The 18540-nt window shown below is 41.4% G+C and overlaps 1 protein-coding gene across 4 annotated transcripts in view; it reads left to right on the plus strand.

Moving 5' to 3' along the window:
* LOC142572316 (tetratricopeptide repeat protein 37) overlaps nt 1-18540 on the plus strand; it is a 69951-nt gene that overhangs the window by 36992 nt on the left and 14419 nt on the right. For all 4 annotated transcript variants that reach the window (XM_075681322.1, XM_075681323.1, XM_075681325.1 and 1 more), the window contains exons 23-33: nt 2415-2611; nt 3310-3371; nt 5229-5285; nt 5402-5545; nt 6614-6731; nt 7788-7884; nt 9547-9618; nt 10935-11059; nt 12758-12878; nt 15042-15219; nt 18066-18324. In XM_075681322.1, the coding sequence (XP_075537437.1) occupies nt 2415-2611; nt 3310-3371; nt 5229-5285; nt 5402-5545; nt 6614-6731; nt 7788-7884; nt 9547-9618; nt 10935-11059; nt 12758-12878; nt 15042-15219; nt 18066-18324 (1430 nt within the window). The remainder of the gene's footprint in view (nt 1-2414; nt 2612-3309; nt 3372-5228; nt 5286-5401; nt 5546-6613; nt 6732-7787; nt 7885-9546; nt 9619-10934; nt 11060-12757; nt 12879-15041; nt 15220-18065; nt 18325-18540) is intronic.

The raw sequence follows: 18540 nt of genomic DNA on the forward strand, positions 1-18540 counted from the left end.
AACCTGTTTGGCCCAAGGCAGCAGGTGATGTACGTAAGCGTGGATGTGAGCTTCAACACAAACACACCGTCGTCATTTTAATGCCTTCATTTTGATGTGGTCATTCCTTTGCCATGCCGTCATCATGATTCTGCTGTCTTCATTCTATCATTGCCACTGCATTGTCATTTCATTCTCATCGCACTGCCATTGTCACGCCACCACCACCATTCCACCACTCTAATTTCATCGTCATAATCATGCTGCCATGCCATCGTCCCTGTGCATTTTTGGCCATATCGTCATTCTGATGCAGTCCTGCTTATTCCATCGTTGTCATTCTAGTTTTGACATCTAATTGTTGTCATGCCGTCGTCATCACGTCACTGTCTTATTAAGTCATCGTCATGTCATGCCGCCATTGCCATGCCATTGTCATTATTGCATTGTTGTCATGCATTCGTGGTCGTATGATCATTGTGATGCTAGTGTTTGTTCCATGATGTTTACACCATCATCGTTTTACTTACGTCATCATTCTAGTATCATCATCATCCCATTGCCATGATGACGTCGTCGTCATACTATTGTCATCAGACAGTTGTCGTTGTTCCATCTTCATCACTCCTGCCATATCATTCCATCGTCATCATACTGGTTTTCAGTACAGAAGTACAAAGCTGGTTTCAATACAGAAGGCTCTCTCGTGGTGAGAAGAGAATGTTCATCTTGTCACATCTTTTTATTGTTGACTGTTTCAAGAACTGCTATCTAGCAGCTTTTTTTTGTTTTTGAGGTGCATATTTTTGAACTGCTTCTCTGCACTTCGTCACAATATCTTTAAGTGGGCCCTTGCACAGTGCATTGACCGGTAGATGTGTTATAACATGAGCAGTTCAAATTGGCAAAATCAAATGGTCAAGGGCACATTTGTTCAAGAATGGAATCCAACACCTCCAGAGTGACACAATTCTGAACAATAATTGAAGTAATACTTAGCCGACCAATACAAAGTAAAGCAGTTTATACTGTGTTCGGTTCTAACATATTAAGCTTCTGTAAAAAAAGAGAAGTGTGCATGTGTGGGGGTGGGGGGGGACACAAACTTAAGCATTGTTTTGATGTCATTACCAGTATGCCTAATTGCCCCTGACTGGTGCTTTCTAGGCAGTTTAACATGAAAGGGTCAAACGCTGAACCCTTCAGGCACTGTAGCCTGTTGTAGATTTTTTCATGGCAGAGTGAACTTAAAATGTGATCCCAATGGGAGAATTAAGCATTTTCAGTGCATTATTTTCTCCATCGCAATTTCCATCATCATTCACAAGGAGGAGCTTTGGGGAAGTTGGTTCTGCATTATTGTAAACTTGCACACAGGGCATTTGTACAGTGTCAGTTCCTGTACATTGTGGGGTTTGGGGTGCACCCCATGGCCTTTTTGCAGATGTTCTATTACTCTGCCCTTACTCCTTGTCCATTTTCACCTGTGTCAGGTTGGGGCGTTGGCCATGTTGCCACTCAGTTGTTGCTCTGCCCCGGAAGTGGTCAGTTTCCACTGAACCAGTCTTGATGGGTATCAAGCCCTTGCTTGTGGTATGCACACCCTTGTCATGAGAGCAAGTGCAGAGGTGGCATCTCCGGGACAGCCCGAAGTGGTTACATGTTTCCTTCTCATCCAATGGCGCTTTTAGGAATAGCTTAGGCTTGAGCTCATCTACTATGTTTCCAACTAGGGCACGAGCCCACCTTGCTTTGCTTCTTTCCAAATACTAAGCTGAAAGCGATGCTTCGAACTTGTGTGTGTTCCTCCTACACCGGGCTGCACTTATCAAAGGTGAACACTCGTGACATTTGCACTGGCTACACTCTTGTGATCCAGCCCTTTGGCCATCGCAAGATTATGGAGCATAGCTGTGGGGAGCATTCCTACCTGTGTGACGTGTTTTGGGAAGCTTTCCTTTTGCAGCGATATGCTAGTCCTTGGTGCAGAGGCCCTTCCCAGGACTGGGTGTTTGTACAGCATCAGAGGCTGGTGGAAGTCAAGTCTAGAAAAATCATGCCTTTGTTAGCTTGGGTGCCACTATGTTTCACGCAGTGCTATTTGGAGGTCAAACGTGTGCTCACTGCAGTGTACCAATTTAGGTGATGAGATGGCTCACACTGCCTCGGGGCTCGCTAAACTTGAACCTGTGATGATCAGTACTCCTTGGGGCTGTTTAGAGAGACCACAGTGTATTAACCTAGATGTAGGTCACCTGCATCTTCATCTGTCCACTGTGCAGTTTAATATACGCTGGCCTTTATCACAATACTGTCATCATTCTCTACCATTTATTCCCTGTCCCCTTACCTCATTGCCGAGTAGCTACCTAGAATGCATTGATTCAAGCCAGTCTCTCGGCTTTGCTCTAAATTGTTCTCTCTGTCTCGCATAGGTGCTACATGACAGCCCTGGGAATGAAGCCACGGCTGGCGTCTTTGTGGCATGACTTGGGTCTGGCTCTGTGGGTGGAAGCACGTCTTCAAAAGGGCAGTTTTACCAAGGCTTTAGCCAGCGTACGCAATGCTGTAACCTTGAGTCCTGACTGCTTTTCCTACTGGAACAGCCTCGGGGTACTGGCTGTCTCCTCAGGTCTGGTGAAACCACCTTACTAGTTCCTGCCGTTGTAGTGTTGCTATTTTTGTTATGCCTGTCTTGAAGATTTGAACAGTGTTGCGAGTGTGTAAATCCCATGGACATTTCTGCTTTGTCATTACCAAGATAGAAACAAAATTCATTCTCCAGAAAAAGAACTTGACTTAGGTTGTTTGTGAATTTAAATGAAATTGATAAAAAGGAGTTCTATTACACAATATGGCATTTCTATGTAGAATATTGGTTGAAGATTTATTGAGGATAACATGATTTATTCTTAATCCAGTCAAAGCTTGCAGAGTGCCTGTTTTGTTAATGTGTGAGTTCAAGAACTGCATGGTTTGCCTTTGCTTTTCCTGTAATCCAGAAACTTAAAGAACGGCAGAGGGCTTCGAGGGTTTCTTATGGAAGAACATTTATTCCCCGAGTCATTACAAGTTGGTTGTTCTCCTTAGAGACATACAGTGATGTTCCAGTCTAAAAAATAATGTGTTTCTAAGTGGTACAGCTTCTGTGCTGCTATGTATAGAGTCATTAAAGACATATAGAAGAGCCTGAGGCCACTGATCTTTAATGTCAGGGAAGCTAATATTGTGCTTAGCAGTACAACTTGTAAAGAGCAGCCTTGCTTTGGAAAGAACATGTGCATTATGTGTCTGAGGCTATCATGTAAAAAGTCATGTTTTCATTTTCAGGCACAGAAAATTATGGTCTGGCTCAGCACTGCCTCATAAAATCCCTCGAGTTAGAGGGTAATGTAAGTATACATGTTGCATTCATGTGCTGAGTATCTTTTGATCATCATAATATATCCTAGTATACCTCTTTGAATTGGTCACCAGCTGATAATTCATACTTTTCTTCGTTCTTTTCTATTCAGTTCAATCAGTTTGTGCATCCTATGAAAGTTAGAATAACTGTGGTTACTTTTACAGATTTCTGTTATTGAGATAGGCTGTTACAAAATTTAGGTACACATATATATTGTTTTGGTACTGCCACTTTAGCACATGTACCATATCTTCTAGACCACATTCTGTGGTGATTTAGATGATGAAATGTTTAATTTCTATGGCATGCAAACTACAGTCGAGAAGTAAGAGGATTTTTGTTTGGGATGGGATGCCCATTGTGATTTGTGGGAAGCACGCGTGACCATTTCCTCCCATGTACTCCTGTAGACATGATTGCACGTTACAGACACGTTGAGAGCTGGTGGGCAGCCACGGGAAAGGCGCACTATGCCCTCTCTCGGTTCTCTCTCGCTCTCGTGATGCGCTTGCCCTTCCCCCAAACTTGTGGGAAAGGCAAAGGTATCTGATGCCCGAGGAGGACGTTCCCCTCGCGAAGTTAAAACCATATAAAAGAACTCCCTCTCTCTGGCGCCTGGTCTTTGAACTTGACCAATGACCTTACTGATACCTGCCACTACCAGTGAGTGACCTGACTATCACGCACAATGAGGAAAGCCTATTTACTCTATTACCTTTTTACAAAGTGCACCTTCCCTCTGCAAGTGTTTCTTATTGCTCGCAGCATTACATATTGTTAGAGCTGACACCGCTGGTTACCTTATTCGTCCAAACCCAGCTTAGCTGATTATCCATGCTACAGGTGGGGGAGTACCATGGAACGACTATGTGTGGCTAGATCCGCAGCATGCCTTCAGCCCTAGCCACATGCAGAGTGTACCCCCACAGGTTCTCACTATTACAATGTTTTCTGAAGTCGTGTGGACACTGTGTGCGCTACACACATATTAAAACATTCAAGAAAAGGGGATGAATCAGCATAGTGATTATGCAGAAATGTGCCTGTCACTATTTTAGGAAGCGATTCCTGTTCAGCCTATTGTCACCCGCCATGATGGCTCAGTGGCTGTGGCATTCTACTGCTTAGCACGAGGCCATGGGTTCGATTCCTAATTGGTACAGTCATGTTTTGATGGAGGCTAAATGCAAAAACACTTCGGTACTTTAGATTTAAGTGCATGCTAAAGAGCCCCAAGTGGTCAAAATTAATCCAGAGCTCTCCACTACAGTGTCCATCATAATGCACTATTGCAGTTTCACAATGTTAAGCCGCGTAATTTATTAAACTTATGGTCACTGGCTTCGCTAAGGCCAGGGTTATAATGTGACAGCAAAAGCAGTTATTTGGTGTAGTAACACACGCTTTTATTGAATAACATGGTTTGTTTTTACTCTTCCAATCTATTTTGATGTGTTAGTGAGGATGCATAAGAGTAGTAATTAGCACATGTGCATAATATTTTCACACACCAATTGCAAACTTGGAACTGTGGAGCCTGCATGATAAATTACGAGTGTGCATCAAATAATTATTTTTAGCCAAATTTTTCCTGTGTGGACTACTACACACATGGTGCAGACTAATTTCTTTGAAATTGCAGTAGTTTTGTGGTGATATGACAACCAGTACAAAAGAATAGGTGTGGCAAAACATTTGTGCAAAGCCACATTATTGTGTGTCATTGCGCATTTTGGCTTAAGCGACCCAGTCTAATTAAGCTTTCTTGATTCTGACCTCTTCCACTTGCTGTAATTGGATAATGCCCAGAATACACAGCAGAATGCCATATTTTATGTTTCAGAACTTGTACGCATGGACAAACCTTGGTGCCTTGTACCTCCTAGCTGGCAACGTGCAGGTATGTTGAAAAGAAAGTAACTGCATGGAATAACTTAATGTGCATGTTCCAGTCTGTAAGTAACTTGCATTCTAATTACTCAATCATGTTTTCATTATTGCCATCCTTATGTGCAGTTGGCATACCAAGCTTTTGCAAAAGCCCAATCTATAGAACCAACAGCGATGCGGCCATGGGTGGGGCAGGCATTCATTGCTGAAAAAGTGCAGCATCATGACACTGTCGACCTGTTCAGACACTGCATGGGACTCGGAAATCACGTGAGTATGAAAGCAGCGAGTGTATTGCAGCGACATGTTTACTCATGGACATCACAGGTTGTGTACCTTTAACAGACATCTCGCATTGTGCCATACATATATCTGAGATAAATAAGTGAATGACTTCAACAGGAATCTTTTAGGTGGAAGGAGTTTCAGGATAAGGGAAAATCTTCTTTCTTTCAAGAAAATTCTTACGCTCTGCAGCTCCCTGCAGAGCTTGTTTGCTAATTCAATGTTCTTGCTCATTTGAGTTGTCAGTTAATTAACCCTTGGCACACCATCTGCCAGCATACTGGTTACCTGAGTTGGTAGAGTGACACCTTCAGAAATGGAGTGGTAATGGATTCAATTTCTGGGCCATAATGAAGTTTACGCCTGAAGCTTCTTTCTTTTTGGTGAACTCGCATATGAATTTTCTCTGTAGCTTCATGTTGCTTTCAGGTTGATTCACACTTTCCCTTTAACTCGGGGATAAATGTTGTGGCAATGTTACAAAATGGGAAATTGTTTGTTATACAGAAGAAGTAAGCAAGGGATAATGTTTCTGATGATCATCTTCAAATTACAGGACAGCACATAGGAAGGTGGTAGCAAGACATATTTACCCTTGTTTGTACATTATATCTTGGGAACAGACAGTTTCATTGCTAATGTGGCTGGACCTTTGCATGACCACTGCTATGTTGGTCTCTCAGTGAAGGTTGTAAGTCTCTTTCTCAGTCACGATGGTTTCATTCTGGTTTCTTGCAGAATGCAAGAAATGCTCGTGTGCTTAGATTTAGGTGCACATTAAAAAAAGATATGGTGTCAAAATTTTGCTGGAGCATTGTATTAAGGTGTCCCTCATACCTCATAAGATGTAAAGCCCCATCAATTTGTCAGCCAGTGAATCAATGCACAGACTTTTAAAGCATACTTTTGATATCTGTGCTGACTTGAACAGTTTGGCGCAAACAAGATGTGGACACAGTTTATGGTTTTGAGAACCAGCAGTACAGTTCAGCGTTTTTACTACAATTTAGCTAACACGGTGAATAAGTGCTTTGATTTCTAATTTTCTTTCAGAGTGATGCAGCTCGCGCCTATGCCAGCTGGCTGTGCAAGGAGTCTGGGCTGACTGTTGCTCAGAAGCATGGCAGGGATACGTTAGTTGTTGCTTCTGATGCTCTTTCACGCACTGTCGGTGAGTGAAAGTTTCTTTGTTAAAGATTTCTATGAGCAACTGGAATTTTAAAAATAAGTTTGGGATACTTCTACAGTCAAACCTTGTTATAACAAAGTTGCATCTGACATGAAAGTATGTTTGTTATATCTGATGTTCATTATGATCATACATGCAGATATTGGCAGGAAAAAAATCACAATCTGATCTATGTGAAAGAAACGGAAGTGGGGTGCCTCCGACTGGCCAGTAAAGAGTCTCCTGCAATTTTGATGATCTGTGAACATTTGAAAGTTTTGATACGAAGCAGTAAATTACATACGTGAGCACTGCACTGCCGCAAATATGCAACCGTGTGATCCAGTCTGTGGATCGTGTTATGTGGAAGTGTTATTGTACGGGATCAGCACGTTGAAGCTTAGTAATATAGTCGGCTTGCCAACTGCAGTTCACTCGGTTCACGCCTACCTGTTCACTGCCCCCCCCCCATACATATTACAGTTTGGACATTTCCACACATGCACACGAAGATTGCGACTCGCTTGGTAAAAGCAGCTTTAATGTGAAAGCAAAATCCTCTGAATATTTAGCAAATAGTATAGTGAAATGGCTACGGAAGAAAACAAAGGACAAATGAGCTATGGAATCGGTGTCCTTTAGAATTATTTTACAGAAAAAAAGAAAACATAACACAGCCTCAGGGCTTCCAAGACAAGCCACTTGACATGCTGTGACATTCTCAGAGATCACGCTAAATATAATAGCCATTTGTTGCATTCAAGTTACTTCTATGTTCAAATTTTTAAAATTTGATTGGTGAATTGCATTATGTCATGAATTTGCTTATTTTAATTTGTGCAGATACTAATCATTTTATTTTCTTGAATCAGGCTACTAGTCCAATTCAGCTGTGCACTTTTGTAAGCATTCATGCAGTGTCTGTTTCTTAAATATCATAAAATGGACATGGTAGACATCATTACTTGTTTACATACTTTGTGGACATTGAGCAAATAAAGTCTGCATGACCCTTTGCCAACCACTGTTGATGCATGTTTACTTGCGCATTTGTTATAGCTCTGGAAGGAGCTTTGGATCCCGCAGCGCTCAACATGTTGGGTATACTACTAGAACGCCAAGGACTGCTGAGAAGTGCCAGGGATGCTTACAAAAGGTATTATTATTATTATTATTATTATTACTTTGTTTTTTATGTGAAAGAAGCTTAGTCACCATAATCTTTCTCTCTGCTAATGTGTTCCGAGGTCTGTTTCAATTCCTTGTGCCTAGAGTGAGCTTTACTTTTGAGCAAGGAATTTCCCACAAAGGCTGTGAGGGATGGGTCAGATTAATATGCATATGTTCTGCTGCTGGGTTTTGGATTTGCACAGTTACAGTTGCATTGACCTCTCGGAAGCGTTTGATGTTGAATGAGAGCATTGAAAGGTTTTGCTTTTGATACGGTCCTCTTCCGTTAATTCTACGCTGGTGGGGCCGGTGAAATTGATCGAATAATCTTGCTGGTCGAATTAAGCAAGATGTAGAAAAATGCCAAAACACACTGCTGATTCATTTGGTACTATTTGCCTGTGTCTAACACGCACCCAACTCAAACGCGCGCACACTTTCGGTGTATCTAATATAGAAAACTAACGTCGAAATTAGATTACATCTCCTAAGCAAAGTATAAATCTAATGCGCACCCGATTTTTTAGAATGGCGCCCGGTTTCTTAAAGTCAGCTTCCCCGCATGGTTTTTTTAGTTAGCTTTGCCGCAATACAGTTATGTTATGCAGTAAAGCGTGCAAACGCCACGAAGACGATTCTGGTTTCGTATCCTGTTGCACTGTGCAGGCAATTCTCGGCGCAGTTTTCTTCGAAAACAAAAGATGCGCATTATTATCAGGTAAATACCGTAATCAGGCGTTGTGAGGTACCGTTATTGTGTTCGACGCATTCACTGTTCCCTAAGCTCTGCCATGACATATGCTGCCACATACGTCTGGAACCTGCAGTGAATTTTTTATTCAGGCATGCAATAAGAAGAAGTAACAGTTATCTAATGTTTTTAATTTTTAATCGGTGCTTGAGGTTTGCTTAAAAATGCTCTTTGCTTACTTCACAAGTGCCCTTTTGTGAGAAAAGCTGTTAGTACAAGCCATTTTTTTTTTTTGCCAGTCTTTATTGATTTCGAATGATGTGCATCGACATCACTTGTATCGCTTGGTATGTGACACCTATTGTTAAGAGAATAAGTGCATTGATGGGCCGACGTTTAATGACAATGACTCTCTTCTCTAAGATCACTTTCATGTGATCCTTCATGCTAGTACAGCCCTCAGCATGGAGTTTCAGGTTCAGTTCTGGGCCTAGGCTTGATAAGAGATTGGTGGGAGGGTAATTAGAGAATGAAAATGCCTGTATACTGTGATTTTGGTCCACATTAACCTATGCATAAACCAGTGCACATGTAAAGAACATGTCTAAGAGGAACTGCATAAACATAGAGGTACTGCTCTTAGTATTTTGAGATTCTTGTTTCATGGCCATTTTTGTTGCATTGTAGAGTTGCCAGTTAAGGAGCAAAACACTCCTAGTGATAAATAACCCATGGCTCATCAATGTGGCATTTCATTCATCTTCCAGCTTTGTAATGCTAAACCCCATTCACGCATTTGCTCCTGCTGGTTTATCCACTTCGTGCTTACACAAGATACTATAGCTGAAAGTGTAATTGATTTGAGAATGATTTCAAGTGTTTTTAACATACAAATGCCAACCATATGCTATTACCTACTAGATGTGCACTACCTTACTTTCTCTGCCATTGCTTTAGGGCACTGATGCTACCTGGCCAAGCCGATGAGAATGTAAATTGCATTCGTGTGAACCTGGCACGTGTGTTATGGTGAGCAACAATATTGTGCTTTTTAATGATCTCAAAAAATGACATTTGTCCATACATTCCAGAAAAAAAAAAAGATTGTCTGTGAGAATTGCAGTAGGTTGTCTATTGATATGGAAAAAGTCTAGTTTGAATTCAGGCATTCATATAGGCAAATTCTGAAGACTACTGTACAGGTGACCCGCCGTGGTTGCTCAGTGGCTATGGTGTTGGGCTGCTGAGCACAAGGTCGCGGGATCGAATCCCGGCCGTGGCGGCCTCATTTCGATGGAGGCAAAATGCGAAAACACCCGTGTGCTTAGATTTACGTGCACGTTAAAGAACCCCAGGTGGTCAAAATTTCCGGAGTCCTCCACTACAGCGTGCCTCATAATCAGAAAGTGGTTTTGGCATGTAAAACCCCATAATTTAATTTTTTTTACTGTACAGTTGTCTTCACTGAAAGCAATACTATGAACACATGGACAAGACTTATGAAATGGATGTGCATACTTTATGTGTGAACTAACAAAACCAAGTGCTAAGACAAAAGGGTCACTGGAAGGTGGATAATTGAATTGACTGTGTGTAATACAGTTGAACCTCGTTATGAAGTCACATCCGACACAAAATCCAATGGAATTATATATGTACTATAGTCGTTACATGCTAATATCATGAGAAAAATTTTAGATTTACTCTATTATATCCAATGATTCAGTTATAGTAAAACCTCATTATATAACAAAGTTGAAGAGGGAGGTGAAATTACTTCGTTATATCTATTACTTTGTTATACTCATTATTGCACATACTGCAATGTCAGTCTAAATGTGGATTTCAAGGGGATTTAACTTCCCCTATTATATACATTATTTCTTTATAACCCATTTCATTATAACCAGGTTTGACTGTATCCATTTGTTATATTGAGGTTCGACTGTAATGCAAATGAAATGTTATTCTGTCCTTATTGTGTGCATGCTTTTAATTCACCTTGTGCATGTGTTTTTAGCAGTGCTGGCCGATCATACATGTATAACTCACAAAAGCTTAAATTTAGATTGAAGGCCTGCATGCTTGCTGCTTTTGCTGCTTCTAGATATCTGCAATAGGCGTCGTACAGGCTTCGTTCCTGCCTAAAAGAGAAAGGGATACTTGAGTGATATTATATTGAATACTAACCAGTTGTTTTTCCTAAAAGCCTATGGCTTTGTGCTGGTGCCTACGATGGAGATAACATGCTGTAAAGTGAAGGAAAAAGATTTATAGGCAGTAAAATTTATGATTGCCACAACTTGTGGATTACCACTGATTGTAGTGTTACTTTCCTGCTGCAGTTCTCTGGGTTGTTATGAGGAAGCCATTCAGCACTGCCTTCAAACAGGGTCACACTCACAGGAAGTGCTTTGCCTCCTTGGTTTCTGTTATGGAAAGCTTGGCGAATCTTCTGAAGCCTTGAAAGGTGCAAAGAATTTAATTTTTCGTGTTTGTCACGTTTCTATTTTATGCATGTTGGCATGTGGGTCTGTAATGCACAAGTTTAATGGTGACTGCATAACTGAAATGTGCAGTAAGACTTTTGTTTAATAAGATCTATTGAAATTTTGTTGTGATGTGAGCATTTTATATTAAGCCCTAACATTACTACAGTGGCACAGAATAAGGAAAGGACCTCAGCATCCATTGACTACTTTATCAATTAATTCAGTTCGCATGAACAGCAGTTATGAGTTCTCTTAGCAGACCCATGCAAATTGCTGGTCACAGACTAGTGAAGCTTCCACACATTTATACCACTGAGAATTACACCACCATGATTTTCAAAGTTAGTTTGTTGTCACGACACTTACACGTGCGTCACGTGATCTCTCCTTGTCTGCTGCCACATATGAGTGCACCTTACTCCAATTCATGCATTTAAATAATTACAATTTTATAAGCAATTTTTATGCCTACATCAGCTTGTGGAGGGACCCAGCTACATTTTTTCAAAGTTTAAGCTTGAAATTGTTGTTCCCATGTTTACGGCAATAATTTAAAAATTATTTTCACTGTTTTATAGGGTGTCTTAGTGGCCTGTGCAGCACTTTCTTAAGCTGTTGTCTCTCCTAACACGTTTATTTGGACTAGTTGGTACAATACAAGTATGTATTGTGCAAGCAGATGACGACAGAGCAAGGAACGAGGTAGGGTGATGCTCTGTCCTGTCTTCTTCCTTAGGTACTTGCATTATCTCTCCCAATTTGTCTCGTGCAATTGAAAATTTCTCCATAGATTCCTTGACATGTGCCCGATGTCCTTGCAAAGTCTATTCCCGATCTGACTGTATTTTTTATTTGGCTGTTGATTTAGTCTCTCTGTGATCTCTGCAGTGTACTCCACTTAGCACACATTTAACAATTTATTGTGACTCTCCGATCGCCCCCACATCTTTATGACTTCTCCATTATTGTTTGCAAAGTACCCACTCAGTCCCTTCAAGGTTTCATTCCAAACTGACTTTTGGTTATGTTACAGTAATCATCCAAACATCCCAATGAGCATCATTGAAGTTAGTGAGGCTTTGATAATTTCTTTTGACCTTAGCAATGAACTTGGGTCTTTGCAATTTCAATTTCATAGTCACAATCTTCATATTCCTGCAAACTGTCATCTTGATCCGCCTTTCAGTGCTTCAGCAACGTCACAAAAGCCTGAGAAATAAATAAATGAAACAAACATTATTGGCCTGCTTCCTAAGTCTTAACTGCTGTTTGCTGTAATAGTTGGCTATAATGATGAAAAGTATCGGGGAGGTGGTACATATTGGGCACACAATACTGCCAAACTACCCCAGCTTCTAAAAATGCTCCCTTCTTAGAGCAACATACGCTAATGATGTAGTTGGTGTTGCAAGAAAAATAAATAAAAAGAGAATGATTAATCTTGTGTTAATCTCATGTTCTGTGGCCATTGTCTGCTCTTGGCCAATTGCTAGATAAGGGATGTATGGGCCAGGATTGATTTACACAAAGTCTGTTAGTGGTTTTGTGAGATTCTGTATATAATACATCTAGTAAACAGAAACCAACAGGATGAGGGAAAAGTATGCATAGCACAAATTGGCTGAGTTTTCATCAGAAGGCTTTTTAAGCACGGATGTGTGTTTTTATGCATGCAGTGTACGAGGAAGCTCTATCAAAAAGTCAACTCCAGAACAAGGGAGGAGTGGAGCTAGGCATGACTATGGTCACATTGAAGGCTTCTGGTGCAGCAGCTGCTAAGGATTTCCTCCAAAACAGGTCTCAGGTTCTTATATAATGTATGCTTTTCTTTCTTTTTTTCTCGAAAGCAATGTGTAGCATAAGCTCTTCTTCATGTTGGTGGAGTATTGCACAACAAAGGCAAACAAGACGAAGAAGCAAGCGGACAAACCTTTGTTGCATGCTTGACACTTTTTTGTTTGATTTACCATTGGTTTCATAGTATTCAGTACCACTTGATTGCACACATAGTGTTTCGCTTGTGTAATGTGCAGATTGCATGTGCACGTAAGTTGGATGTCTGAAGTTTAGTCGCCCATTTGTTATAAGGGCGTAGTTGAGTAAAAGTGGTCTCATGAGGAAGCTATAACCAACTCTGGTTTTCATATTAAAATACATTTAAAGTGCAGAAACACTTTCATGCTGGACTGATTTGAATGAAATTTGTTGCAGTTGTTGTTCAATTCAATTGTAGTGGCTGTAGCATACAGAATCTTGATTTAGCACCTCATAATTTCGCACCTCATCATCACAATTCTGTAAACTGCGCCTGTTAGATTACCTTGAGTGGACAAAATTGACATATAAGTTTAGAGCTTATGTGAAATAATTACAATGCTTGCGAGGGTTCTACAAAAGTTATACTCACAAATCAGTGATATATTTCAAAGTGGTGTACAATACACTAATTTTGCCTGCTTTACATGTCTTTAACAGCTTACAGAATTGTGATGTCATTATTTTTACAGTCACAGAACTGAAAAATTCATTCTGTCAACTTCCATTAATTCGACCCTGATGGGACCTTTGAAAGTGATTGAATTGTGCAGTGGGTCAAGTTGAACAAGATGCAGAGAAATACCAAAGCACACTGCTGTTTCATTTGGCAGTATTTACCCCATACTAACATGCCCTAATCAAATGCGGGTGCCAAAAAGTAGGTGCCACTTTCAATGTGTTAAAGGCAGAAAACTAATGTAGAAATGACCTTAAAGCACCTAAACAAAGTAGAAATTTAATATGCATCCAATTTTTTAGCAAGAAAAATTGTTAGAGGTCTAAGAGGTCTAATTTGTGTTGCACAATGGCAGCTGGTGTTCCAGTCAGCTTCACCTCACGATTTTAAAAGTCAGCTTCGCCGCAATGCACCATGTTATGCGGTAAAGCATATGAACGTTCCGAGGCTGTTTCGATTTCATATTTAATTGCATTGTGCAGGCAATTTTCGGCCCAACTATATATTTTACTAAAATGTGCATATTAGAATAGGGTAAATACCATAATCAGACATTGTAAGCTACAGTTACTGTGCGAAAATCCTCCTAGGCCAGGCCAAAAATATGTGTTTTCGGTGGGACATTTTTACATGTTTGCAATCCATTAATTGTCTCCTAAGCTCTGCCGAGGCATACACTGCCACTAAAGGGATCACTATTAGGGTCGCCATAATGGTTAGGTGCATGCTGCTGACTGGACAAGTTTGAATTATATGGTGAAGGCTAATTTTAGGATCGAAATAACGAAACTTTGGTCCCACAGAAATGCATGGGCGCCTGCTGGGACCTTCATTCAGGATTGAAGTAGCTGAAAAATCGAAGTAACCAGAGTTGCATTAGTGAAAGTCTATTGTACTTGACATTTTTTGAATTTTTGAATTTTTGAATTTAAAAAAAAAATAATCAATGGCCTAAATAAAAAATCTATTGCCTAAAGTCACTACACTTTATCTTTCTTCAAATACAGCAAAGCTCATAAAATTCAATGCAGTGGATGCCAAGAGAAATGTTTTCTCTGTCCTCATGTTCTTAGGTAGGAGTTACAAAGCTAAATCTTCCTCTTATTTATCAGCTTGACAGTCTCTTCAGCCCATTTTATACAGGAAGCATTCACCAACAAATGTATAAAAAAACCTATGCAACATACACATACAAAACCCAGTGTAATGATCATTACATGCAAACAACTACACAGCGCTTCATATTGCTGCAACTGATGAGCCATCTGCAGTCACCACAAGCAACTAATAGGCAGTAAAAAAGAATGCGTGGGGTGCTCAAGTAATTTAGAGGTACGTTAGCATGTTAAACTATGGCATTAAAATCGGGGCACAAGTAGTGTGCTACTGCAATAAGTGCCACGAGGATAACATACGCAGTTGTAATTTGTGACAAATACAATATGAGGCGGTACTTTTGTTCGCAGGTTAGGTGGCATGCCACAGTCTCGTGAGTCTTTGGAGGCTCTCTTCTGCCTGTCCTTGCTTGCCGGGGACAATCGTGCCTGCCACAGTTCCATTCAGAAGCTCATGTCATTGAGTAAAAGTGGCACAGCACTTCACGAGAGGACTGCATCACTGCTCTGCTGCCAGCAGTTTATGAAGGTAAGCCCCTTGATACTGCCATATTACTATAAAGCTGCAACTTTGCAAAGCTGATCTGTCTTCTTTGAAATGTTATGGGTGAGGGGAACAAAATACAGTGGAAACTTGTTTGTACAAATTGCCAAGGATCACAGATTTTTGTTTGAATTATCTGAAATTTAATAAAATGTAAGAACAAGACTATTGGTTATCTGCCATACATGCATAGACGCAGGGTCGCAATTCTAACAGCAGTACAGACAATGCAGTACAGCCTTCACAGCCAGGAGTGCAACCAAGCAAAGAAAACTTCACTTTAAAATGTGGAGTTCCTTTTGCAGTACAATAAAACTTCATTATAACAAAGTTTAAGGGGGAACTGACATTACTTTGTTATATATATTATTGCCCTTTAGTGCACTATATGTCCAACGGGATGCACAACTTTAAAGGCGATGCTAAGTGAGCATCATGTTTCACTCTGGTGGCATCACATTACGGTATCGCTCACCAGTTAGATTTCATTTCAGTTACCGCTCACCGCCTTAAGACACTGCACAATAAGAAAACGACGAAGCATGTCTTGTTGCAGGAATCATTCTTGCTGAATAGATTATTGCCCTGCCCAAAGAAGCTGTTGGCACAGGCCAGTTCTAATTTGACGAGAGCAAATGTAACCTTGCTGAAGCTGCAAAAACAACAATGCGCGTCTCGTATTCATGCAACACTTCACATGATGTAGATGTCAACTACCGTTGAGTCTGCCAAATTTTTATTTTGTGACTTCAGGTCGTACGTATTCCCGGTTAATACAGTCGAACCCGCTTATAACGATACCGGTTTTAACAATATGTCGGTTATAACAATGAGAAGCTGCTGTACCGCCAACTTTTGTATGTTTTCCATGGTGAAATAACCCGCTTACTACAATGCCCCGATGCCATGTTATCGGTTATAACGATGAAGTTTGGCTGCTGGGTGTGCGAGCCGAAAGGTAGTGGAATGCAAAATTCTTGAAAATAAAAAATAAAACGAGCAATTCAAGCCACTGCACGATGGGCCGCTGCTCCAACAGCTGCCGTGCGCTCATTTTCTAGCCATCTCCGCGCGCCTCTCTCCCGTCGCCCTTCTACCCTTCCAAACACAAATGGGCTGCGCCCAAAGCTCTATGCTCCCCAACCTACGAAACATGAATGGACCGTGCCAACTGCGCTGCTCATAGGTTGCTCGCGTGTTGCTCGCTGGCTCCTCATTCAGCGCAGTTCTGCAAACAGCTTAATTGCTCGTGTGGGTTTTCATTGTCTGTGTCGAAATCGTTCCTGGCCACGCAGTTTCTCGCCGCTGAAACCGAATATGGCTGATCTGCCCGCTGATCATTTACAATTGCAATTGGCAAATGCAATTGGCAAATGTGCTGATCATTGGCAAATGTCGCCGGTGAAAAGAAAGTGCACGGCTGTAGATTTGAAAACTAAGTGCTTCTACCCAATGAGGCGATCGTCGTGACCGTGCTTTCATCAGATAGCGATGACAGCGATGATGCGGTATGGCAGGCTGCCTCAACATTGTCCTCACAGGAGGCCTGGTAGATGATTCAGTTGCTCCGGGGCTTCGTTTTCGCAAGGAACCTTCCGCTGCACTATGTGGAGCATCTGGATGCCTTGGAGAAGGATGTCGGCAAGCTTCGTGTAAAGCATGCAAGGCTGAGGGACGTGGGTTTTCTCATGCAAGCTAGTGAGAAGTACGTGTCGAGATGCTTGTGGTGATCTCACCTCAGCGTTTCTTTTGGATTTCTCAAGCTGACAGGCTGCTGTGGCAGCATTCGCACAATAATTAAAAGGCCCTTTTTGGGGCCACTAACTCGATGCCTCGGCAGTACTTGTATATCGCTTGCCACCCATGACACCTCTTTGCAGTTGTTATAGCAGTGGCATTCTTTAACGCAGACAGCCGTAGCTTGTCACGCGTAATCGGAGCACCCAGGAAGCAGTTAAACGATCGAACACAATCAGCAGCCGGATGGAGGAGGGTGGTGGGGTTGGGGCACTGGCCTCCTTGTTATTATAGTTTTCTCATAACAGCTCTGCTATCCCCATATTTAGATTTTTTCATGCAACCCGGTTATAACAATTATCGGTTATAACAATGGAATTTTCGTGGCACCTGAATATTGTTATAAGTGGGTTCAAATGTACATTTATTCTGCATTTTTCGTTCCAAAATGTATGAACGAGGTTCTACTGCACATTCCTCCAGTCCACATTACTACATTTTGTCTCTGAAGATTGGAGGCTAGCACCATCCTTTGACTGGATTAATTGCTGAACTTCAGTAACACTGCAGAGTGCCTCTTCCATTTATACTACTTAACCAGACATGCTCAGCACGTGTGGAGATTTATTTCTAAAGCTACAGCTCATGCCAGGTATCACTGAAGAATATTACTTGAGCCCAATGCTGAGCAAGCAGCTCCCTTCCGAGCGGTTGGGCTCTCCTATGCTAACTAGGTGGAGTTGAGAAACAGGTTCAAGCTGAGGTAGTCGAGATTCTGACAAAATGTCACTTGGTTGGAAAGTATGATTAAAGAAAAAAAAAAAGATGCCCTTGAATATTAGGAAATTACTAAAAGCTCGACATCTTGTGCCGCTCCCAGGAGTCCTGCTCATTGTGAACAAAGCTCCTGTTATGAACAAGGCTCTGATAATGTAGCCGAGTTATTAATAACTCCTTCATCTTCATCAGAATTTGTTTTGTTTTCTTCAAGGTTCAAGTTGAGGTTTATTTGTGATTGCAGAGATGAAGCTACATATACTGTCATTATGTTACCTACAGCCAACGTTTTCCACTGCTTGATTTCATCCATACAGGGTGCTGACACTCGCCAAGCCTGTCGTGTACTCAGTAGCGCAGTGCACTTGCACCCAGACAAGGGCTCCTTGTGGTCAGTGTTAACCCAGGCGCTGCTGACGGAAAAAAGACCCAGTGCTTTGTGCTGTGCTTTGGCTGGTCTCATTCTTAGGGAATGCTCTCCACGACACATGGCCATGCTTGTGCTCGCTAGGCTGATGCAAGGAAAGGCCACGGAAGCCCTGAGAGCTGCTCAGAAGATGGTCTTCCTCTACCCTGGTGAGAATTGCTGCCTTTTGACAGCTGTAGTTTTCATTGTGCAGGTCTTCTATAAGTTCATGTCTTAATTTCTTAAATGAGTGAGCCTGCTATCATGAGATCAAAACAATGAAAAATTGGTGATGCTGGTCATACTAGTCTAACATACCACATAGTCAGTTGTTTGACCTGAGACAATATGGGAGTGTTCGTAGCGACAACTTTGAGAAGTCTTGC

This window comes from Dermacentor variabilis, chromosome 2 (genome assembly GCF_050947875.1).
Source record: "Dermacentor variabilis isolate Ectoservices chromosome 2, ASM5094787v1, whole genome shotgun sequence".
Taxonomy (NCBI): Eukaryota; Metazoa; Arthropoda; class Arachnida; order Ixodida; family Ixodidae; genus Dermacentor; species Dermacentor variabilis.